Consider the following 24,841-nt stretch of genomic DNA (forward strand, 5'->3'; position numbering starts at 1 on the left):
CACGCATATCTGTTCTTTTGAAACTGGAATCAAAACCACTGAAAGCTTCCATAAAAAGTTACTCTTTATTGGTTAATATGATATCTTACAATTTTGTTTAAAAGTGAACTTTTCTCTTGCTAGAATGTAAGTTACTTTCTCAAATATGAATGTCTTGAGGCAAATGAGATACCTGAAACTTTAGTAACTTTACATTTTGAAAGGCAGGCCTTAAATCTTTAAAGTAAGGAATGCAATTAGTGATAGCACCCAAAAATTGCCAGTGATACATCTAACCACATGCAGTATGCATAAGTCAAGTGCATGCAATTGCATAGCTGACATTTTTGAAAGCCAGGCCCTAATAGATAACACCTGCCTCTCGCTGGAGAAAAGTTTTACACAGTGCTTTTGTGCACCAATCTAATTGTTATGGGTTATGTGTGGGGTTACTTGATGACTGGTTCTCGGGGGAGAAAAAAGGGAGGGCAGGGCTCCAGTCCATTGCATACGGCAGCATTTTCCTCATCTCTCCTCACACACCTTAATAATCATACTATATAACCTCCATTATTCTTGTGAGACTTTCATGAGGCATTTAAAAATACAATTTCCAGGTAAAACTCTGAATCCACTAAGAGCTATACGAATTAATCCCAGCTTTAGAAACTAGATTGTTTTAGAGCCCCTGTTTGCCTGAGAAAGTTCTTCAAACAATATTTGAGTCAGTCCTAGAAAACAAATGAAACAGGAAAATTTGGACCACTTGAGACTTAATGTTCTAAAAAGTGCATCTCATATTCTTTCAGTGCTGCTACTGGAGAAGTCTGTCTGCAATGGAGTGATGTTATGGTCATAGGCGGCATATTCAGAGGTCCCATTACTTGCTGCTTTGAGTTGCTGAGCAGCGTGTGTGAGCTGAAATGCTGCATCGGGATGAGCTGTATCAGGCAGCAGTGTACACTCCCTTTCCAGCATATCCGCCACTCCTTTTAAAAGGTCCAAAAACCCAAAAGCCAAGGCTGCCTTGCGTAAACGGTTGAGTTCCTGGAAGGGAGAAAAGCCCCATTTAAAGTTATCTTGATTCTTCTGAAAAAATATTTTATTCATTGCAAATTTGTTCACTCAGGAGAGAGATGGGGGGAAGGGGGCCTTCCAGCAAGCTTCCTAAGTGCTATCAGCATAAGAGTGAATTCTAGTGCTGGTGCGAGATTGGAGACAGCAGATATAGCACCTTAAGGTGTTAGCTTTCCCACAACACCCTCCTAGTGTGCCTCAGCAGCTCTCGCCCCCAGCTCCAGGGCCTCAGGTGGATAGCCCTCCAGCTTGCAGAAGGGTGCGCTTTGTTATCTGCTCTATTTCAGCCACGTTGTCCAGCAGAATTTATAGAACGTGATTTTCTTAGATTGTAAACTCTTAGGACAGGGACCACAGCTTTGTGTGTGTTTATAGTGCACATACCAGAACCCTGGTTGGGGTGTCTCTTGGGGTTTGTGTCACTGCTAGGCTTGAGGGAAGAATTATGGTCATAGTCTGGTTTTAGAGTGGTACAATGTAGCTAACTGTATCTGGCTTATTGGATTTCTTGCCCTCTGCATCATAGGTGGAACACACAGTGATAATTGACTTTGTTACCCACGTATAGGCTGCTCTCTACCTGTGCTCTCATTTCCTTCTGTGATGCCCTTTGATCCCTCAGTATTAGTAATATCTGCTGCCAAAGCAGCCCTTGATTTCTGCCTGGGAGGCAGGATAAGATTGGGTCTCCTGCTGCTCTCCAGTTCATTCCAGAGTCCACCTGGCAAGGGGTGTTTGAAGTGCACACCATTTCTGCCCTTCCCCATGGAGATGTGTACACCACCTCTGGGATACACGGGATCGCAAAGGGTCACTCACTCTCAGACCTAGGTCTTCCACAATTGAACTCTATATGCTGTCCTGTGAGAGGAGCTTAGATCAGGGGATTCCAGGCTATAGCTTTACCAATCTGTGCAATAGGTCAAGTATCTACCTTCCTCACTAGGGCTGTTGAGAATTAACGTTTGCAAAGCACTACAAGCTCTTTGGATAGAACACACAGAGAATTATTAACCTCATCAGTCAATGCGCTCTATAGATCAAACTGTATCGGTACAGTCACATGTTACACGCAAACCCATAACATGTTACTCACTTTGTAGAAAGTTTGAGTTTTTTCAGGGAGTTTTCTTGCATTTCTCAAGATCTTCTGTACATCTGTCTGGAGGGAAAAAAATACCATAACTTTTGGGGGAGGCTGCAAGAAAGAAAGAATCCCCAATTATACTGATAAATAATCACTTGAGCATTCCCGCAGGCTCAGTGATCAGTCACTGTTTATGCAGCTCATACAAGCTACCATACAAATGGTTTACACACTAAACCAGATGCCAGGCAAAGCTTTCATTCAACAAACTATGTGCCAATGTGTTTTAATTATGACACTTCAAACAGGAAGCTTTAATAGGAATTAAAGAAAAAAAATTACACTAGATGGAAGTGACAAGTATAGAGACTCTTCTTCTACTGCCCAAGTGAGACGACCCTTTCAAAGCATTGATACTGAACTGTGCAAGAGCAGCAAGGCTAAGTACTGAGTTGCTACCTGGAGGCCGCTTGGTTTGATCCACACAGTGACATTCTGCGCATAACTGCGCTTGTTTTTGGGCTGTAAGGGGAAAGGGCTTTTATTGTCATCTTCACCATAAGGATTTTCTTTAGCATCTGAAAGAAAATAAAGCTTTTTAAGAATAAGACGTGACAAGGGCATTAACATAGAAAACATCAAATGCACGAGAGACTTTAAAATCAGTTTGGTTACTACCTGAAATAGGCCCAAGCTGTGCCATTTTCCCTAGCCAAGGCAGGGGCTCAGGACCAGGTTCAAAGAGAGACATCATGAGGTTTGATTTCTTCTTACTATCAGCTTGGGAGTACAGCATTCCATGCCATTCAGGCCTAAAGAAATGAGCAGATTGCTAAGGTCAAAACCGCCCATTCCTCATCCCTAAAATTCACCTCCCACCCTCGCTACCTTGGGGCTCTGGCTTTCATTATTTGCAAATTATTTACACCGTCAGTGCAGAGTCACAACACTACTAAACATGCTTGTCAAGCCACCTGGGGCTCACGGCTTGGCGTGCAGTATTTCATAGATGACTGGTCCCAAAGCATCACCCCCAAAAGGGACTTTTCAAAGAGAAATGCACCTCCATACCCAAACTGAACAATGGCCACCATGCCTTCCACTTTAAGGCTCCCATGCAGCAGTACACAGAAGTTGGGTATTTTGCCAGCAATCTGATTAGCTGAATTCTCATCCTCAGTGTCATCAGTGATCCCCGGACCCACCTCATCACCTTCTGTGCAAAAAAAAAAGAACAAAACCGAGGGAGATTCACACTCACTAGCGCTGCTTTGTTTTCTGTCATGCTCAACACCTTACAACCTCTGCCCGGCAAGTCACCCAGCAACAGCCACCTCCTTGTCAACCCAAAGCAAACCACCCTACAGGGCAGTTCAACAGAGCAACCTGCCTTACACACAGCACAGGCTCCAGTTCCCCAAAGCTTCCCAGGCTGTTGGCACTTTGAAGACGTGAGGTATTTCAATGCTTTCTGGGCAACGTCAGCCTCCTGTCTGACAAGCTTGATCCTTTGCATTAAGCCTCCAGCATAGCAGTGGCGCGAACAGCTTCCACGTGGGACGCCTGGGCATGTGGGTGGTGTGGCTAAAGAGGCACAGCATGGCACGTTGTTCTAGTGCAGTGGTTTTCAAACTTTTTGTACTGGTGACCTCTTTCACACAGCGAGCCTCTGAGTGTGACCCTCCCCCCCCTTAAAAACAGGCAGTTTAATTTAATTTAACAGGGGCGTGGGGCTGTCAGCCCCACAGAGCTGACAGCTTGCGACTCCCCTGAGGAGTCACAACCCCCAGTTTGAGAACCCCCATGTCTGCCCTGCTCTGGCCTCAGTCCAAGTGAAACCTCAACTTTGGGAAAACCAGACTAAAATACAAGGTTCCAACACAGTGCTGGTTGCAAGTGACCCCTTTTAAGGGAACCCTGAACCCCTCCCTTCATATGATTTTTTTTTGTCATGAGCAACTTACTGAGTTTTAGGAGCTGAAAAACAGCTGTTCTTTAGCCACAGGGAGGAAAGGTTTGGCACAAAAGAGGGCGAATACATAGAGCCAAAACCCACTAACCGCATATTTGGTCCTTTCAAATTTTCCCAAGAGAAACCTCATATTTCCTCATTGCTCCACTTGAGGAGGCGTACCTAGGAACCACACTGAAAGGGCAACAGAAGCCCTTCTGAATGTAACCACAAGCACACAGCAAGTACAGACAAAGCAAAGCCTGAGATTTACGCAACCTTCCTCACTACTTACACCAGCCTCCAGGGCACAGATACAAATGTTAACACAGGTGAGCAGTAGCTAGTGTTCCTGAATAACAATGGATAAATCAAAGCACAAATACCAAGCTCTCAATTCCACCACCCACCCACCCCCGCCACAAGGTGGGTGAGGTAATATCTTTTATTGGACACAAGCTTGTCTCTCTCACCAACAGAAGTTGGTTCAATAAAATATTACTTCACCTACCTTGTCTCTCTAATATCCTGGGACCGACACGGCTACAACAACACTGCATACAAGCTTTATTCTGAAGACCATTTAAAAAAACCCAATCCTTACAAGCAGATAAAAAGATGCATTAAATATTCAGCTTGATTCCTGGCCTAGAATTATTTTTATCTCTAAGTTCAAAAAGTTCTATTTATGATGTCACTAAAGAGACACTGTCCCTCTTATTAACGATGCTGTTTTATGTACAGATGCACTGTTAAGAATACTCTTTTTAGAAAAGGTAAAGAGCTTGTGTTTAAGTTTTTAATTTTAATGGGAACATCAAAAAAGTGTTCTCCAAATAGCATGACACTTGTCCTTTAAGAGAACTTTGGAATGTCTGGCTCTTATCTACCACCAGCAACCTTGAAAACCTTGTCAATTCCAAACAGTGCAATGTTCACTACTAGAAACAAAAATGGCTCACCTTTGTTGAGTGCAATGGGCAGTACCAAGTGTCTAGATAATACAGGAGGGCTAGAAATATCAGCTATATCTATAAAACCAACTATTTCTAGATCTGCAAAGAAACAAACAGTCACAAGTCAGCCCTGGAAACAGCTGAGGATTTATTCATGTTAAGTTTAACATCAGAATAGGAATACTCTTCCTTAGACTGTGAGCTTTTTGAAGCATAGACCATATATAACTACAGCACTTTGCACAACGGGGCCCCAATCTTGATCGGGTCCGCTAGGTGCCACTGTAATACAAATATTTACTATACAATAATGAGTAACTTTAAGATGAGCAGTTGAAAAGCAGCTACAGCAGACAGAACCTGGTGTGTCTAATGGAAGTTATCTATGAAATATGTTGTTATACACCATGCTTTTGTTCATTGGTACCTAACACTTTGCCCATAGCAGAGAAATAACGAGTCATCTTTAAGAACAAAGGGGCAAGCTATCTGCCCTGATCCACTCCTTTGCACTGCTCAGGTGGCACAAATGCCCCACCCCGGGATAGCCCCAGTGTGGAGAGTCCCTAGCAGATATAAAGCCAGGATAGCCGCCACCTACACCTCTATTGCCAGAGCTCCTGTGCAGAGGGCAAGGAAGGGGAGTGGCCAAAGCATGATGCTCTCTGATTATGCCCAGCTTGCACACGGTCCTTCAGAGACCATATCCACCTGTCACAAGTTAGAGGAGCCTCCGAGGCTATTCTAACTTGTGCTGAGGCCAGGAACTAGAGAACCTGACAGCCCTCTGGTCTGTTGCAAAGAATCTGTCCCAAAGGCTGATAACATTGATGTTTTCCATAGCTAAATAATATACTGCTTAATTAAACTCACAAAGACATTCAATGGTTGACTGAAGATGTTGAAAGGCATATTTTAAAGGATGTAGAATGGAATCTCATTTATATCCAATTCCCCTATCTCAAAGGACAGGAGATTCACCAACATATATTAAATACAATTAAAAGTCCTCTTGTTTGGATAAGTTTCATGCCCCCAATGTCATTCAGTTGCACTATTTTCCAGTAGTTAACTCAATTAAAAATTGGATGTATACTAGTCCAAATTCAGTATAGAGCCAAATAAAAAGTGTTATTACTGTGTTCCCCACTCCAGATGGATTTCACCTTGCAGCTGAAAAATCAAGGAAACTTGGCTGGCATTAATTTCAGAGTTCCTACTTCATTTATTAGAGTAATTTAACCTTAATTGTGCACCCATCAGTTTTTGGAAAGAACCACACACTTTTTGATGAAGAATCCAACAGAGCCAGATATTGTTTAAGACATGTCACAGAGCAGGTTTGGGAAAGCAAGTTACCACACAGAGTTACCTACCAAGCACTCTACTGCCAAATTGTAAAGCATAAAATCAAAACAAAAGCACACAAGGCCAAGCGCGCTGCTGAGGATGAAAGTTTACTTTGGCATAATAAGCAGGCCTGGATTAACCAATGTATACTCTGTGCACTTGCACAAGGCCCCCATCTCAGGGGCCCCTGCCCACTGGATTTAAGTGAGTGCATTGCAATCTGGCATGCGGGGGTCGCAATTCTGTCATGATGGGGGCGCAGTCGGGCAAATTTAAGTGAAGGTGGGGGGCCCTGCGATTTCCATAGTGCATAGCACTCCAACATTCTTTAAATCAGGCACTAATAACAAATAAACCTTCATTTGGTAGGTCATATCTGCAAATATTGCAGAGCGTATTCTCTCCTTGAGGTGTATTCGCTCATTTACGCATTGTATGCATGCACCAGTGACAGAATGGACCCCCTCTTCCCAGGTGAAAGTTTGGTCTTTGGGATGGAATGAGGAAGGTTGCACTCTGCACAATTGTTTTTTAAAGTGAATTTAGCAGTGGTGAGAGGGGCAAATTAACACTCTTGGAGAATGAAGACATAAGTAAGGGCAATGCATGCTTCCTCCATGTTCCAATGTCTCAATATCAGCCTTTGGAGGGTAGTTCAGACTCTACAGGATTCAACCCTTGGTTTCTCTGCTGAGGCTGCCAACAAAGGTGCCAATTAGTTCCAACTGAGATGGAGCGGGGAGGGTTTGTGATGCAGGTAAGTCTAATAAGAACTGCCCTGACACCACCAGCTCATTTGCCACTGAGCACCCATTAGAGGATAATGACTTCTGCTCGCCTCCAACCTGGACTGATTTCAGATTAGTTTCCTAGAAGTGAAAGTCTCCATATCCTGAAGCAGCCAGCCTACTTCTAAGAGACACAGCCAGAACCCACAGCCCAGGGGTGCTATGGTGGCTTTAAGACACCTGTGGACCCTCCCAGTTTTGGGCTGTTCCATGGGCCAAAGCAGTCCTCACTTAGATAGGTCTGAGTGGTGCCTAGATTACATGAGGCTGTATATGGGCAACCAGAATCTCAGCAGGATTATGCACTGCTGCCCTAGTCCGAACCTGCCCCTCCTGCCCTCTACATCAGGCTTGCAAGGGAGTCCATGGAAGATAGCCCACAGCTGTCTTCCACACTTCCTGCAATGTGGGGATTCTCAGATGGCCACAGATGGGGTTTTAAAAACTCTTCTATGCCCCTCTGCCCATCTGCCAGGTATACAGGGGCCAAAATAGGGTGAGACTCTCACCCTCTGATGGCAGATGTAGCTGGCCATTGCTATGTTATTGGAGACTGTATTCCATTCTCTTCAGATCAGAGAGAAAGTGGAGGGAACAGGCACTATGCAGGGTAGGGAATGTCAACAGAAAAAGAAAAAGTTAACATGACAAGTTTAAAAAACAAACAAACGTTTGTTACCTGTATTAATTGCTTTAGGGATGGGATCTATTTCCTCATCTATAATGAAAGGTTCTGGTCTGGGAAATACTTGCACATCAGATGTTAAGTGACCACATTTGAGAACAGCATGGAACGGTGTATAAGCCAGGTCTATTAGTTTTCTAGAACATGATCATTTATTATTAGGGAAAAAGTAATACAAATCAGTTGAAAATAAGTTTTGCAAGCTTGTTTAAGTGCATTACACTGAGCTCCCAAAATGGATTTTTTAAAAAACCTTGAGTTAACTCAGTAGTTCCAGCATTGTCAAATTACAAAATGCTACAATACATTACAGACAAGGTGGGGGAGGTAATATCTTTTGTTAGGTATTAGATATTACCTCCCCCATCTTGTCTCTCTACTATCCTGGGACCAACATGGCTACAACAACACAGCATATGTGATACATTATGACATTTATGGCAAATTAATAGCAGCTCCTGAAAAGCCTATGACCTAATCAACCTTTCAAGTTGCCCAATCACTGACAAAAGAAAAATCAACAGAAGTTGCCCAATCACTGACAAAGATAGCATCCATATCACTGTAGGTACTGATGCTACTGTTTTTAATTAGAGAGTGAACAAAACAAATATCAGCCTTAACCAATGAAAGTCAAAGATCAATCAATAGTCGTCAACATATTGGACGAAGAAAGAAAAAGAAACCTATGAATCAAAATAAAACAAATCAAATGCCTTGCTTTATGCGTCTTTGTTTTCTTTACAGATGTTAATTTCAGAGTCACGTTAGTTACAAAAATACTAACCCAAACATGGACTGTACATTCTTCAAGCAAAGGGGTCCATCGATGGTAAAAATCTGTCCCTCCCCATTATTCAAATCTACAAGTCTTTCCAGACAATCTAAAGAATCTGAGCTCTGGAGCTGCACACACACAAAAAAAGAAATTATACCCTTTTTTTAAAAAAAAAACAAAAAACAGCATAAGAACAGAAGATGCAGTAGACTGTTTTTAAGGAAATATATGCACATGAGAGTAAAAGTCTGAGGCCTGATCTACACTAGCAAATTAGGTTGGTTTAACTACTTGGTCAGGGGTGTGAAAAATCCACACGCAGGCAGTGTTAGGTCAACCTAGCTATTGCCTCTCAAGAGAGGTCGGTTACCTACACTGACGGGAGAACCTCTCCCACTGGCACAGATAGTGTCTCCACTGAAGCTCTACAGCATCACTGCAGTCGTGTTTTAAGTGTAGACAAGCTCTACGTCAATAAGAAAAAGATCAGGACAACCTTATCTCGCTAATTTTTAAGGAAGCCAATGTTTCTTCCCCACAAGAGATTTACTCCTAATGTCACATTTATTATTAGCCCAGAAGGTTGTCCCCACATTGGGGTTCGTAATACATTGTTTTACCAAGTCAGACCTAGCTTCCAGCTCTTACATTAATAGATTCCAAAGCCAAAAAGGATCATCTAGTCTGACCTCCTGTATAACGCAGACTATAGGACTTCCCCAAAATAATTCCTAGAGCAGATCTTTTAGAGAAACAGCACATCTTGATTTAAAAAGTGCCCTTGATGGAAAATCCACCACAACCCTTGGTAAATTGTTCCAGTGGTTAATTACTCTATTAAAAATGTACACCTTATTTCCAGTCTGAATTTGTCTACCCTCAACTTCCAGCCATTGGATCGTGTTATACCTTTGTCTGCTAGAATTAAGAATCCATTATCAGATATTTGTTTTCCACCCTAGGTTCTTATAAACTGTGATCAAATCACCCCTTTACCTTTTCCTTGTTAAGCTAAATAAATTCACAGATTCTCAGTCTTCAAGAGCGCATGAGTGCCTTTGATAACATAATACTTTATATTTCTATAGTGCCTTTCTATTTCTATAGTGCCTTTCCTCACTGTTCTGCTAATCAGTAACCCATGGTGGCTCTGCCCTTCTTTGTAGGGAGCAACCAGACCCATGGCTGGAAGGATAGGCAACCAACTGCTTCGTTGTTTTGGCTCCCTCTCAACAGGGGGTTCCAATGTCCAAGGCTGTGGGTGAGGGGTTGTGGTTGCTGTGGTTGGCTGGAGAGCCATTATCTCATTACTTTGCTGTATGGTTTGGGGCACCTTGAGGAACATTAGGGGGCAAAGAGTTGTGTTTGTGGCCCCTCCATGGTTGAGGCCCATACTGACAGCGAGAGTTGTTCCTGCAAATGGGTTTTTTTTCTCAGATATTTGAATTAAGAAGGAAACTGAAATCTCTGAAAGGTTAAAACGGCTGTGATTGCAGAGCCATTGGCCATTATCTTTGAAAACTCGTGGCGAACCGGGGAAGTCCCGGATGACTGGAAAAAGGCTAATGTAGTGCCAATCTTTAAAAAAGGGAAGAAGGAGGATCCTGGGAACTACAGGCCAGTCAGCCTCACCTCAGTCCCTGGAAAAATCATGGAGCAGGTCCTCAAAGAATCAATCTTGAAGTACTTGCATGAGAGGAAAGTGATCAGGAACAGCCAGCATGGATTCACCAAGGGAAGGTCATGCCTGACTAATCTAATCGCCTTTTATCATGAGATTACTGGTTCTGTGGATGAAGGGAAAGCAGTGGATGTATTGTTTCTTGACTTTAGCAAAGCTTTTGACACGGTCTCCCACAGTATTCTTGTCAGCAAGTTAAGGAAGTATGGGCTGGATGAATGCACTATAGGGTGGGTAGAAAGCTGGCTAGATTGTCGGGCTCAACGCGTAGTGATCAATGGCTCCATGTCTAGTTGGCAGCCGGTGTCAAGTGGAGTGCCCCAGGGGTCGGTCCTGGGGCCGGTTTTGTTCAATATCTTCATAAATGATCTGGAGGATGGTGTGGATTGCACTCTCAGCAAATTTGCGGACGATACTAAACTGGGAGGAGTGGTAGATACGCTGGAGGGGAGGGATAGGATACAGAAGGACCTAGACAAATTGGAGGATTGGGCCAAAAGAAATCTGATGAGGTTCAACAAGGATAAGTGCAGGGTCCTGCACTTAGGACGGAAGAATCCAATGCACCGCTACAGACTAGGGACCGAATGGCTAGGCAGCAGTTCTGCGGAAAAGGACCTAGGGGTGACAGTGGACGAGAAGCTGGATATGAGTCAGCAGTGTGCCCTTGTTGCCAAGAAGGCCAATGGCATTTTGGGATGTATAAGTAGGGGCATAGCGAGCAGATCGAGGGACGTGATCGTCCCCCTCTATTCGACATTGGTGAGGCCTCATCTGGAGTACTGTGTCCAGGTTTGGGCCCCACACTACAAGAAGGATGTGGATAAATTGGAGAGAGTCCAGCGAAGGGCAACAAAAATGATTAGGGGTCTAGAACACATGACTTATGAGGAGAGGCTGAGGGAGCTGGGATTGTTTAGCCTGCAGAAGAGAAGAATGAGGGGGGATTTGATAGCTGCTTTCAACTACCTGAAAGGGGGTTCCAAAGAGGATGGCTCTAGACTGTTCTCAATGGTAGCAGATGACAGAACGAGGAGTAATGGCCTCAAGTTGCAGTGGGGGAGGTTTAGATTGGATATTAGGAAAAACTTTTTCACTAAGAGGGTGGTGAAACACTGGAATGCGTTGCCTAGGGAGGTGGTGGAATCTCCTTCCTTGGAAGTTTTTAAGGTCAGGCTTGACAAAGCCCTGGCTGGGATGATTTAACTGGGAATTGGTCCTGCTTCGAGCAGGGGGTTGGACTAGATGACCTTCAGGGGTCCCTTCCAACCCTGATATTCTATGATTCTATGATTATTTAGGCTATGTCTACACTACAGATGCTACAGCAGCATAGTTGTGCCGCTCTAGTGACACTGCATAGACACATGCTACATCAATGGAAGGGGTTTCCTGTCACTGGAGTTAATCCACCCCTCCGAAAGGCGGTAGCTAGGTTGATGGTAGAAGTCTTCCATTGACCTAGCAGTGATACACTGGGGCTTAGGTTAGTTTATCTACGTCTCCAACGGCTGTGAACTTTGTACAATTAACTTACATATATTGCAGGTGAATGTGACCCAATTATCACTAAAACCAAAACACATTACCACCAGATTATTAGAATAAATCTTGGGGAGAATATGTGATTCTGTAAAAACAATAATCACTCAGTGTAACAAAACCAGCAAGAATGTGTTAAAGGAGTCACCTCTTCTAGATTAGCCATGCACATGATGTATAACTTGGACGGGAAGGGGAAAGGCAGTGGAAATCGGTTGCTTTCATTTCGTTGGTTGCAAGTAGCTAAGGAGTGCCTCAGAGAGCCTCTGCCAATCCCTAAACAGCCATCAGTTACTAGAACAACCTAGTGCACACACAAACACACAAAAAAGGATACATTAGCATTTTCACCTAAACACATTTCTTCATCTGCCCCAATCCTGCAAACAATTACACCTGTGCTTAGCTTTACTTCTGTCAGTAGTCCCATTGGGACAACAGGGCTTAGTCTTGGAAATCCCTACTCATATGAGCAGTCCTGACTCACAATGAATTAATTACATAAGGATTACTCCTGTAAGGTTTGCATGTAAATTGTATATTTAAGCAATTAACCATTACAAATACAATGCTCTACATAATAAACAGTCATCTATATTTTAAAATTTAATGAAGAAAATAATGGCTAGGATTTATTTTTATAAGCTATAATCAGACCCTACTACTAATGAACACAGAGTAACAATTAAAAGTAAGTTTTTCAGTTTTAAAAAGCCACACCCCCTTTCAGTGTAGAAACTACACTGCCACAAGGAATTCCAACTGCTGTGCAACTCAAGAGCCTCAGAGGAAAGATACTCAAGAGTGCAAAGTATTATAATCACTCGACAGAACTTAGGAGCCAACCCAATTCCCACTGAAGCCAAATATGGGCCATAAAAAAGAAAATTATCTGTCAGGTACATCAGTCCCTCAGTACTTTGCTAACTATTACAGCATGTCTCAACCCTTTCTGGTTTTTCAGCAGCAGCACTATGGCACTGATGTGATATTTTTCATCCAAATGGATCCCAAAAGTTATTTACACAACATTGCACTCTAAGGTTAAATAAAATCATTGGATTTGTTTGCAGTCCACTGAAATGCTGCCATTTCTGGGATGGAACATGGCAGCGGTGTGATGTTGCTGTGCACCAAGAAACAACAGTTTTGGCTAGCAAGTAAGGAATACCAACTCCAGCTGAAATTAAGCATTTATTCTTTCCATCCAGATTTAGAATCCAGGTTTGAACAGGTGAGAGAACGCACACTTTTTATTCCTCCCTCTTCCTCAACACACCTGTCACTTTCATAGCCTCATTAGTGCTTGTGTTTGCTCTGATGCTTGAAAATAACCTGCCTTACTGTAACAAGAGTTTGCGCATTTCCCATGGCCTTTCATCCCCCAGTAACCTGATGGGTTAGCACAATGGCCTATGGTGGCAATAAGAGATCACCCTACTGAAGATCTGATATATGCCTGATTTTTACATCTTTCTAACTGTTTGGTTCTGATCTCTGTTTTTTCAAGGGGTCTTTTATGACCGTATTACAGGCAGTCCCAATCCACTGAGCTGCAAAATCAGTGAATGCAAATCGTAACCCAACCAACAATGAGGGCCAAATGTAGGCTTTTTCCCCAAGAAGGAGCACTGCATGGGAGGGGAAACCAGACCCAAAGCTGTAACAGCCCAGTGGAAGTTCTGAGTCCTTTTAGCTGAGCACGGCAGATGCAGACACAGTGGCTCAGGGATCAAAGACAGAACACATTCAGCAGCAGTCCTTACTACTGCTTCAGAGTAGGGGACACTGCTGAGCCCAGCACCAGTAGGTGCTCTGTGTTTGGCCATGCCCCTTACCTGCTGACTGTGCTCCCTGGAGCTGGGGAATGCAGGCAGGAGCATAAACCAAGCCTTCCAGAAATGGTAGGGAACTGTTCGATTTTGTAACATGTAGGTACATCAGGAGGGAAAGGGGATCAGTGTTGAAAGGGGTCCTCAAACATTTTTTTCTCTACTACAACACTGCACCTGAGCCAGAGATGGCAGAAATTAGCCCAAATGTTGCTGCTGATTATTTTATGGAAGGGCTGAAGCATTTTGTTGCCAGAGTGGCCAACCAAATATATTCAACTGATAATCTGTAATTTATAGAATTCACCAAATACTGCAAGCTGGATTCTGAGAACAGTCAAAGGCGGCAACCAATCATTACCTGGCAGGGAATCGCAGCACCCCATTCCTGTTGCACAACATTACAAACCCCAACCAGTGCAGATTCTAAGCATGTTTTGTCATAATCTTCCATGTTGCTTAGGGCTTCCTGGAAAGAAAAATTACACATTATCCTGCCTGAGTGGACAATTGTTATCAGGGAGCACATGCAGCTTATTGAAAAACAGGAAGTAATTCATAAATACCTTCCCTTCCCACCGTACCTTTATTAGGGAAGTATTGTATTCCCAATGATGATCTGCAAAGTTTTTAAAAAATTGGGTTTATGCCCTTTTGTAGGATGTAGAAAGCAGGCCTGAAAGAACTGAAGTTTGATTTGTTTTGTTAAGTATTTTTCTGATTTCCTTTATATTAGAAATTAAAGCCTGAAAGGCCACATATTGACTGGGAAACAAGTGAAATTCTGACCTCACAAACTGCAAGTAAAAGCTGAGAAGGAAGGAATTCTGGTCCACAAAGGGTACAGACCTATTTTTAAAAAAATCCTTTGCAAGTCTACTAAGAACAGTACAGTCAAAACCTGGAACTACGTTACTCCCTCAAGTAAAACAAAATGTCTACTCCCATTGTTCTGATATTTCAACCCCCCAGAATACATTTGAAATAATAATCATTTACCTTTTTATAGCACCTTCCATCCAAATCTCTCTAAATGCTTTACAACCATTAAAGGTTCCTTTACTGACACTGATTAGTACTTTATGCCACAAATAGACCCAGTGAAGTCAATGGGAACATAGTTGCTGCTTTAAAGGGTACTATTTGTTGGTATCACAATATGACCTTAAGTAATATAGCCTCACAACATGCCTGTGAAGTGGGTCAGTAATTTTATACCCAGTTTATAGATGTGGAAACTGAGCCACAGAGTGCTTGGCTAAGAGCCTACCATGCAGGAAGTCAGTGGCAGGGGAAGTAACAGAATCCAAGCCTCTTACACCCATATCCAGTCTTTAACATCAAACTATCCTTCCTCCCTCAAAGGACAAGTTTATACGGGATCAGAAAAACACCACATAAAGTGTCTGATGCGCCAAAACACACACAGAAGTACAAGCTAGAGCAACTTGGTTAGACATTTGGCCTGGATAGAAGATTTCCACAAGGCCAAACAGCAGCAATGAGAATGTGGTAGAATTCATATGGTAAAATATGGAAAACATCAAAGGGAATTTGTTCTCAGCAACGTATGTAACATCCCTCCACCCACGGCTCCCTGCTTATGACCCTGTGACCCTCACTCCTGGCCCTGTTTGTCATTAGTTATCCCCTGTATTTACATGAGATCTGGGTCTGGTAGCTCCTCCCCTTAGGCTGGGGGAAGGGGCCTTCAGATGTTGGCAGAAGCAATCCCAGATTCCCAATAGGTGCCAGAAAAACCATATGTAACATAATCAAGTAACATGAAACTTGGAGACAGGTTTCAGAGTGGTAGCTGTGTTAGTCTGTATCAGCAAAAAAACCGAGGCGTACTTGTGGCACCTTAGAGACTAACACATTTATTTGGGCATAAGCTTTCTCATGTTCTCTGTGCATATATATATCTTCCTACTGTATTTTCCACTGCATGCATCCGATGAAGTGGGCTGTAGCCCACAAAAGCTTATGCCCAAATAAATTTGTTAGTCTCTAAGATGAAACTTGGATGCCTTGTCCAGTCTCTTTTAAAGCACTGAGAAGCTTCTGCAATTTTCAACTTATAACCAAATTCCACCCTCAGATAAATTGACGCAACTCCCATTAGGGTCAAAGGCTTTCAACATCATATACCATTCAGCCCCAAGCTCCTTCTCAGATCTTATCTCCTTTCCATGTTCTCCCCACCTCCCTCCACTCTGCCAGTCATGCCAGGCCTGAAGCATCCTTCGTCACTTTTCCCACTCTCTTCCTGCTTCCATGTTACCCCAGGCACAAAATGCCTTCTCTAAACCGGTTTACTTTATTCAAAACCCTTCCTGGAGCTCCCTTATGCTGTGTCACCTCTGAAGAGCACATCAAAATTCTCACACAAAACAGGGAAGTCACAAAACCATCAGTGTATGGACTTGTCTCCTCAAGTATCCTGCTGATCTCATTACTGGAACCCTCATACCCAACTTTGCCTTCATTAGCCCTACCTTGTTGGGTGACATCTGAATTTACACTGTAAGCTCTTCAGGACAGGAAGTGTCTCTTGACTTGTTTTGGTAAACTACCCAGCACACTTTTGGATGTTCAGAAAACATTACAGGCAACACTATCACTGACTTGTCTGATTATAAAACACAACTTTCCCCTGCCTCAGTTTCCACATTTTAAAATAGGGATAACACCCACTTCATAGGGTTGTTGTGAGGCTTAATTAACAGTGCATAAAGTGATACGAGATCCTCGGATAGGAAGCCTAAGGTTTCACTGCAGTTCTGAAACACACAGAATGTTTTGAAGAGTAGTGACTTGCTGATCACAGTATGTTCTTTATAAGGTGTACCTGAAGCGTGTTGTAATCTCTTGTAAAGGGAACCATCAGTTCCCAAAGTGAAGAGAAGACCACCAAGGCTGTAAACTCAAGTTTGTAATTGGTGGCCATGTGCTCAAACAACATGGTCAATCCATGGACAGCCAGGTGTTTCCGTTGATACTCTTCAGAGCCTTCCACAGAAACAGGCCGGGTCATGGAGAGCGACACGTCCATCACCACCACAGTCGGCATGATGATCCTTTCTCTGCGTAACCAAGAGGAGGGATTCACTGCAAAAGGGGAAAAGCTCTACAGAGTGATTATCCCAAAGCATTGAAAAGAAACACATGCCCTGTCCAATCCTACTGAATGGCCCAAAACGAGGCCACATCACGCTGTACCACTGACAACACATTAAGACTTTTACATGCTTAAAACTGTAAAGTGCCCCAAGACTGGGTTATGAGGGAATACAGGGGGTTAGCTGGGATAAGAGGGGTAGCTAGAGGTCAAGAACAAGGGCTTGCCTATATTTTAAAATTAATTTGGATTAAAGGTATGAATTTAAAGTGCATTGGCTATTTGTGAATAACTCCATGTGTGGACACACTTATTCTGGAACATGAGTGCCTTGCACCAGTTTATCTTGAATTCAAACTGGGCTATGTGGTCCAAGGGGTTTGTAAAAGCAGGCTGCTAAGTACTGTTGGATAGAGCTGAGAGAGGAGGAGAGGCAAAGCAGCAGCAGAAACACCACATAAGCACTCAAAGAAGGCAGCAAGGATACCCCAGAGAAATGCGGTTGTAGTGAGCTTTTGGGAAGAGCAATGGCTGGCAAGATGCTTGGAACTGTGAGCAAAGAAACCGTCTCCTGCTGTTTGAGTCCTTCTGTGTTCAGGGAAACAGGACATTGTGTACATTCTTGTAAGTAAGCAGGATTGCATCAAAGACACACCTGATTACGTTAACTATTTCTCCTTCCAAAGGAAACAACCAGCTACCCCCCAAAATCAGCATGGGTCAAACAGGATTTAGCTAAACTGAACAAGATACTCCTGTTATAGAATAAGAGTGTCCACACAAGGAGTTATTCAGGAATAGTTATTCCAGACAAGATATTCCTGAATAACTCCATGCATAGACAAAGAGCAGGGGGTTGCATAGGGCTGAGGCTGAGAACAGGAATGGGATATTGGGTGGTGCTGGTGGCGTAACGATTTGTGATGTCCTGGAGCTTTGTGTTTAAAGGGTCCCAGAACTGGGATAGCAAGAAAGGATCTGGACTTTTTGGAGGGAGATAAATGTGTGTGCGCAAGGAGGAAGGTGGTTAGCTAGAAAGGAAGATACAGCTTTGGGAAGGCAGGACAGGAACAGCAGGAAGGGCAGAATTTCAGGGTTCTGGGACTGAGGTGTGGGGTAGGATTCAAGGAGTCCCAGAGCTGGGATAGTAGGGATGGCTGAGGGAAAACAGGATTCAGGGGGATGGGGGAGCAGGGAGGGCTGAAAGGGACAGGTTTGGGCAGAGGTCCCAGAGTAGAGAAGTTCGGATTTGAGGGAACCCAGGGAGGGTAGATTTTGGCAGTAGCCCAGGACAAGCGGACAAGATTCAGGAATCCTGAAGCAGCAGGAGATCAGGGACTGAGACAGACAGATTATGGAGGTGTCCCAGGTCTGGGCGGGGGGGACGACTGAGGGTCCCAGGAGCTGAGGGAACTGATAGACGCTGATGGGGCAAGTTTGGGAGAATTTCAGAGCTAGTGCGGGGCAGGATTTTGTGTCCCGGGGGAGCTGATAGGGGTTGGCGGCTAAAGGGGTAGGTTTGGGGGAATCTTGGAGCTGGTGGGAGGAGCAGTTTGGGGGCAGGGGAAGCCAAGGTTCAGGGTCTTGGGAGCTGGTGTGGAGGTTTGGGGGCAAGGGGCACAGGTTTGGAGAGGGTCTTGGAGTAGCCGGGGGAAACTGAAGGGCAGGTTCAGGAATCAGGACGCACTGGGGGGGAGGTTTGGGGGGTGCTGTGGCAAGTTTAGGGGTCTCAGGACTGGTGCGGGGCAGGGTCTAGGGTCCCAGGACTGGAGGGGGCAGCTGGTCCCAGGGGGAAGGGGTCGGGGCTGTGGGGCACCGAGGGGGCAGGGTCCGAAGTCCCCGGGCCGCGGGGGGCGAAGGGGCGCAGAGGGCAGGACCCGGGGCTGGGGGCGCTAGGGGGGCAGGGTCCGGGGCTGTGGGACGCGCAGAGGGCCGGGGCACTCGGGGGGCACGGGCCGGGGCCCCGGCCTCTGGGGGGCAGGCAGAGGCCCGGACTCAGGGTCCCGGGTCTGGGGGTCTCCGCCCCACCGCTGCAGATCGCGGTTCCGCCGCCCGCTCCCCCCCCGGCCGAGCCCGGCCCGGCCCGGCCCGGCCCGCTCCGCTCACCCGGGCCCGAGGCCTCCGCAGTCCCAGCCCCGCCGCCGCTTCCATCAGTCCGGCCCCAGAAACCTTCCCCCGCTGCGGAGGCCGGAACTCAGGGGCCGGGCCCAGAGCGGCCCGCTGCAGGGGCGACCCGGGCAGGGGGAGCTGGGAGGTGCTGTGTGGGGCAGCTCAGTGGGGAGGTGGGTTGCTGGGGGGGAGTTCAGTGGGGAGGGGGGAGCTGGGAGGTGCTGTGTGGGGCAGCTCAGTGGGGAGGGGGGAGCTGGGAGGTGCTGTGTGGGGCAGCTCAGTGGGGAGGGGGGGGTTGCTGGGAGGGAGCTGGGAGGTGCTGTGTGGGGCAGCTCAGTGGGGAGGGGGGAGCTGGGAGGTGCTGTGTGGGGCAGCTCAGTGGGGAGGCGGGTTGCGGGGGGGGCTGGGAGGTGCTGTGGGGGGGAGCTCAGTGGGGAGGGGGGAGCTGGGAGGTGCTGTGTGGGGAGCTTAGTGGGGAGGGGGGGGTTGCTGGGAGGTGCTGTGTGGGGCAGCTCAGTGGGGAAGGGGGGGAGCTGGAAGGTGCTGTGTGGGGCAGCTCAGTGGGGAGGGGGGGTTGCTGGGGGGGCTGGGAGGTACTGTGGGGGGGAGCTCAGTGGGGAGGGGGGAGCTGGGAGGTGCTGTGTGGGGAGCTCAGTGGGGAGGGGGGGGTTGCTGGGGGGGGAAGCTGGGAGGTGCTGTGTGGGGCAGCTCAGTGGGGAGAGGGAGGGTTGCTGGGAGGGAGCTGGGAGGTGCTATGGGGGGAGCTCAGTGGGGAGAGGGAGGTTGCTGGGGGGGAGCTGGGAGGTGCTGTGTGGGGCAGCTCAGTGGTGGGGGTTGCTGGGGGGGAGCTGGGAGGTGCTGTGTGGGGCAGCTCAGTGGGGAGAGGGGGGGTTGCTGGGAGGGGGTGTGGGGGGCAGCTCAGTGGGGAGAGGGGGGGTGGCTGGGAGGTGGTGTGGGGGGCAGCTCAGTGGGGAGAGGGGGGTTGCTGGGGGGGAGCTGGGAGGTGCTGTGGGGGCAGCTCAGTGGGGAGAGGGGGGGAGCTGTGGAGGGGAGCTCAGTGGGGAGAGGGGGGTTGCTGTGAGGGGAGCTGGGAGGTGCTGTGGGGGGAGCTCAGTCGGGAGAGGTGGGGGGAGCTGGGAGGTGGGGAGAGGTGGAGGGTACTGTGGGGAGAAGTTCCATGTAAACATCTGCAAAACTTAACTGATTATCCTCCTTCAAATTCGTCCCTAAACGTCTCCTTTCTGTGATGCCTACAACAAGCTTGACAACACGTAGGCTGCTGGAGGTGCATTGTTTCAAATAGTCCTTTGAAGCTCATCACACTTTCCAGTTTTCACACTGGTTATGTCTCCCCCCAGAGATGTTACATACAATCCCACAATAATATACACACCTTTGCATTTCTAATACAATGAACTCCTAAGGTCTTTAAAATTAATTCAGTATGATTTGGCCTTGGAAATTGCCAGAAATTGCCAAATCTGCCACACCTAGTTCCTGGGGTCTTGTGATTACGTGAAAACCCCACCTCTCTCCACTGAGCTCTCCTGCACAGCCCCTCCTAGCTCCCCCCCCCAGCAACCCCACCTCTCCTCACTGAGCTCCCCACACAGCACCTCCCACCTCCTCCTCAGCAACCCCCCTCTCCCACTGAGCTCCCCCCCACAGCACCATCTCAGCTTTCAGTTGAAAAAGCAAGTTTCTAGCTTTCATGGTAGCAGAGAAAAGCATGAAAATGTGACCTGAATAGATTTCATGGCTCAGAAATCAGAAGGCAAATAGAAAGCCCCCAAATGTATCTATAGGTTTTTAAAATCTCATGGTCTTTTGGAGCCTGACTTAAATTATGAACACATGAGGTTGGCCACATTACATACTTATATTATGGACTGTCTTCTACTCTGCTCCAGTTGAAGCCACGGGCAAAACTTGTCTTTCCACTTTAGTGGGGCCCTATATGTCTGCTTTTCTGTCTGGTATGGGTTGTCCTGGTGGTTGATGTAATGTGTGAATTCTTCAGTATCCCTCCCGGTGCCAGTCTGGCAGAACTCTTGTCACACAGCAGAGGGAGCTAAACATACCTTCTGCTCTACAATTTAATATTGAACAACTTTGCACATCTTGGAAACATGCCCTGTTTTTTCAGAACGGCAGAGCACAAACAGAGCTCACTGAAGTCAATAGGCCGTGTAGGCGCTCAGCACTTTTGCAGATCAGGCCAGGAGGTTACAGGGCGTGTGCATACATGTACAATGCATCATTTGCCAAGTCACATCATGATTTACACCCAGATAATGGAGGGTAGGATCAAACTCTTGTGGCTGGTGCATACAAAAGGCGCCTATACTGGACTGGACCTCAAAAAACCCAGTTCTAGTCTTGGCTTCACCCCCCCTGTGCCCCAGTTTACCCATCTATAAAATAGAGATATTGATACTGACCTCCTTTGTAAAATGCTTGGAGATTTACCGATGAAAAGCACTAGCTAAGAGCTGAGTATTATTATTACTGACCCACAAAGAGTCACAAATCATGGGGACTATATGCTATCTGATGGGTAAATGTAACCCACTGGTCAGTGTGTGTTATGTATCCCTCATTGTGCCGGACCCAGAAAGAGTGAGTCTGTTATAGCCCCATCATAAAACCAAGCTGGATAGCTCAAGCTATAACAATTTATGCTTTTAGTGCTGGAGATCCCAGTTCAGTTCTCAGTATCAGCCAAGATGGTGGTCATCGCATAAGCATATCCTTTCCAGCAGCCACAGAAAACTGCATTGGGCAGTATCTCCTTCCCCAAGGCAGTCCGTGACTTTCCCCACCATCCTCTTCATATATTTCATGTTCTTGGCAATTAATATTACCTTAGCCTCCTGCTATTGTGCCATGGACAGGCAGTTGGAGAAATCTTCTAAAAGGAGCTGTGAACTAAAGAACTGGGCTCATGCATAGGCAATGAGAAGGAATGTGTCGGAAGATGACCCTACCTCTAAAAATTCATCTGGGAAGGCAGAAAGAAGTTCTCACTTCCCTAATAGCAGACTCTTATAACAGACCAGGAAAGGAAAGGGCTAGAAGCCAAACATATCCATATCCGCATCAAGAGGAGTCAATTCTCAGCTATCAGATGGTATTAACTTTTGATCACCACCAAGATGAGCAGCTTAAAAGCTGGAAGGACAGATCCGTTGACTCATTCCCAAGCCCCTGGGCCAGTCAGTCCCCCACAGCTGTTTTAAGTTTTCTTCATTCCACACAACAACATGGAAATGTATAGTATGCCCATAATGCCACTTTGCAGGCCACATCACCACATAAACCCCAGTTAAAATGCCACCTGCCATATTTATGGCAACAGTTTAGAAATCCATATCTGACACTGAAGTAAGAAATCCCAACACTGGACTTAACAACCAGTAAAGACCAAGTGCCAGGAGAGATGATCATGGCAAAGCAATTCTTATTATTTCTAAAGCAGCCAAAATTGTACCAAGTGCTACCTGGCCATGCAAGAAGACAGGTATCTGCCCTAAAGATCTTACAGTCTTTGGCCCAACTCATGCAAGCTGACCTGCTTTCATGGGGCCGCATTGGGGCTCCATGCACGTCCTGGGTTCTGTCCACACAGACAAGGGATGCAGAGAAGAGATTTAGCACAGAACAATGCCCCCCTTAAACAAACAGTTTAAGCCCCGCAAATCACCTTTTACTTATTTCTGTTTAGCGACACTGCTAACAGATTGCAATGCGTTTAGCATTTCACCCTAATGGAGAACAATGAAATAGCTGACCAGAGTTTTCATGCTCCCTCAATCCTGGAGCCATTCTGTGCCAGTGACACCCCCACGTGAAATACATTACGCTGGCCACCCCACCCCACCCCAGGAATTGCCAGAGCAGAGGGGTGTTCCATTCATGCCTCCTTCGGTCTGTCCATGACCCCTGTGCTGGAGATGGGGCTATAGGAGCCACTACAGCAGGCAGAATTCTCAACTAGCCATTTCAGGGGCAAAGCAGATTTAATTTATAGCAAAGAAGGGGTGGAGGGTCTGGCCCATTTTCCTTTGCTAGTTATTGAACTTTAGCTTCTAGCAGTGTTTTGGCTGACAGAAATTCTGATTTGGGAAATAATTGCTAGCGATGTGCAATGCTTCATCAGAATGAAACTGTGCACAAAGCCATCTGCTAATGGCAAGTACCTCAGGGGGAGATCCACAACTGGCGTAAATTATCATAGCTGCCTTGAAGCCAATGGAACTATGACAGTTTATGGCAACCGAGGCTCTGTCCCCGAAGTCTGCCATTGGAAAGATCTATAGCATCTTACTGTCTGAGGGTTGTTGCTGTTGTTGTGTGTTTCATTGCAGAGATTATCTCCTGCTCTGAAACTGAGAACATCCCATAGTCTAACACAAAGATATTTGCTTCAGAGATAGTCCCGAACCTATAAAATACTATTTAATCTTCTTACAGGCTGCAGGTATTAAACTGGATTGTCTATTCCTCCAGCAATATGCCCTTCACACCTGACCCTGTCTCTTATTGGAATTCAGCTGGGAGAGACCTAACAAAAATGGGATAATTTTCTCTGCTTCTACCCATAACTCATCTCATTTCTGGGTGCTACATGTCAAAGAAACTTCCAGCACTAAATGCTAGCAATGAAACCCCAATTCCTCTTGAACATCATTTTTGAAGGTAAGCTATGGAGTTTCATATGATTGCCTGAGAGATCTCTATTAGATAAGACAGTCTAATCACAAGGTAAAGGAATAGGTTTGAAAATACTCTGCTTACAAAAGAATATTAAAATAGTCTTCAGTCAATGAGACTGGAAAAAACAAGGGATAGATGCTCAGAAGGTACTAAAGTCATTGAGCTATAACAATTTCCATCAGCTGATGATCTGCCCTTTACTTGCAAAAATTGTTTGGGTAGCTCATTTTGGAGAGGAAAAGTAAATTGTGTTTAAATAAGGGGTTAGTTCAGGTATCTTTTTCTGTTCTCTGTTTTTCTTCTCTTTCTTTGATTTTGCTTTTTTTGTTGTGTTATGAAGGGTGACAATTTCCTTTACTTCTATACACTTTACTGAAGAATACAGCTGACTGTATCATTACATGCTTATAGTTAATATATGTACATGAACCTTTTAGACACTAGGAGTAGGATTTATAGGACCTCTCTCTCTCTCTGTAGGTACTTCTGTAGCCCCCATTACTGGAGTCTCTGAGCACCTCCCAAGTATTTAAAACAGAGATAGCAACATCTGTACCTGCCCCTTCCTTTCTCCTAGTTAGAAATCTAAATTGATTAGCTTATGGAGTTTTAAATATGTGAGTACATGTGGTTGAAGAATAACTTAGTGAATGGCTTAGAATTGTGTTCTATTTACATCCTCTCCTCATTTAATATAACAATCCTATTCTGAAAACTGTGTTCAAAATAATAGTTTACGATACAATACACCAACTCCAAACTGCAAGGTGAATGTTATTCACCCCCACATCAATGTTTCTGTACTGCCATAGCCCAGGTTCGTGTTGCTTTGGGATTTACACTTTGGCTCCCTCTGTAAGTATGTAAAATATGCTAATTATGCCCAAACAGACAGTGTGATAACTAGTCCACTTTGCCAGTCCTAATTTGGACAGTAGGTTTGAAGAGGTGTAGCCATAGTAACAAATGAATGCTCAGCACCTTTGTTTTTACTATAGCCAGGCCTTGTCTTCTGCTCTTCTCAAACTGAAAGCAAACATAGAAATCACCTTTTGTTTGGTTTGTATCTCATGAGAGTGCAAACGTTGGGAAGCTGTGGAGTGGTACTAGCTGGGAGATATTAGAGCAATTACCAGGTACATTTCCAGCAACGTGTCAAGCTTATGTAGGTAAGTAACTGGCCTGTATG

The 24,841-nt window shown here is 45.4% G+C and overlaps 1 protein-coding gene across 2 annotated transcripts; it reads right to left on the minus strand.

Annotated features, from left to right (window-relative positions):
* Nucleotides 1-51: 51 nt before the first annotated feature.
* INTS14 (integrator complex subunit 14) lies at nt 52-19,058 on the minus strand. 2 transcript variants are annotated; one of them, XM_077829140.1, is made up of 12 exons: nt 18,934-19,058; nt 16,558-16,817; nt 14,068-14,175; nt 12,023-12,178; nt 8,661-8,779; nt 7,868-8,010; nt 5,057-5,149; nt 3,215-3,359; nt 2,822-2,955; nt 2,603-2,721; nt 2,153-2,218; nt 52-1,026 (listed from the first exon to the last, which is right to left on the minus strand). In XM_077829140.1, the coding sequence occupies exons 2-12, from the start codon at nt 16,777-16,779 to the stop codon at nt 775-777; spliced, it is 1,557 nt and encodes a 518-aa protein (XP_077685266.1). In that variant the 5' UTR covers nt 16,780-16,817; nt 18,934-19,058; the 3' UTR covers nt 52-774. The 2 variants fall into 2 exon arrangements, with proteins under 2 accessions (XP_077685266.1, XP_077685267.1); XM_077829141.1 differs by having other exon boundaries at nt 16,558-16,792; nt 18,934-19,018.
* Between the last annotated feature and the right edge of the window lie 5,783 nt (nt 19,059-24,841).

This window comes from Eretmochelys imbricata, chromosome 10 (genome assembly GCF_965152235.1).
Source record: "Eretmochelys imbricata isolate rEreImb1 chromosome 10, rEreImb1.hap1, whole genome shotgun sequence".
Classification (NCBI taxonomy): Eukaryota; Metazoa; Chordata; order Testudines; family Cheloniidae; genus Eretmochelys; species Eretmochelys imbricata.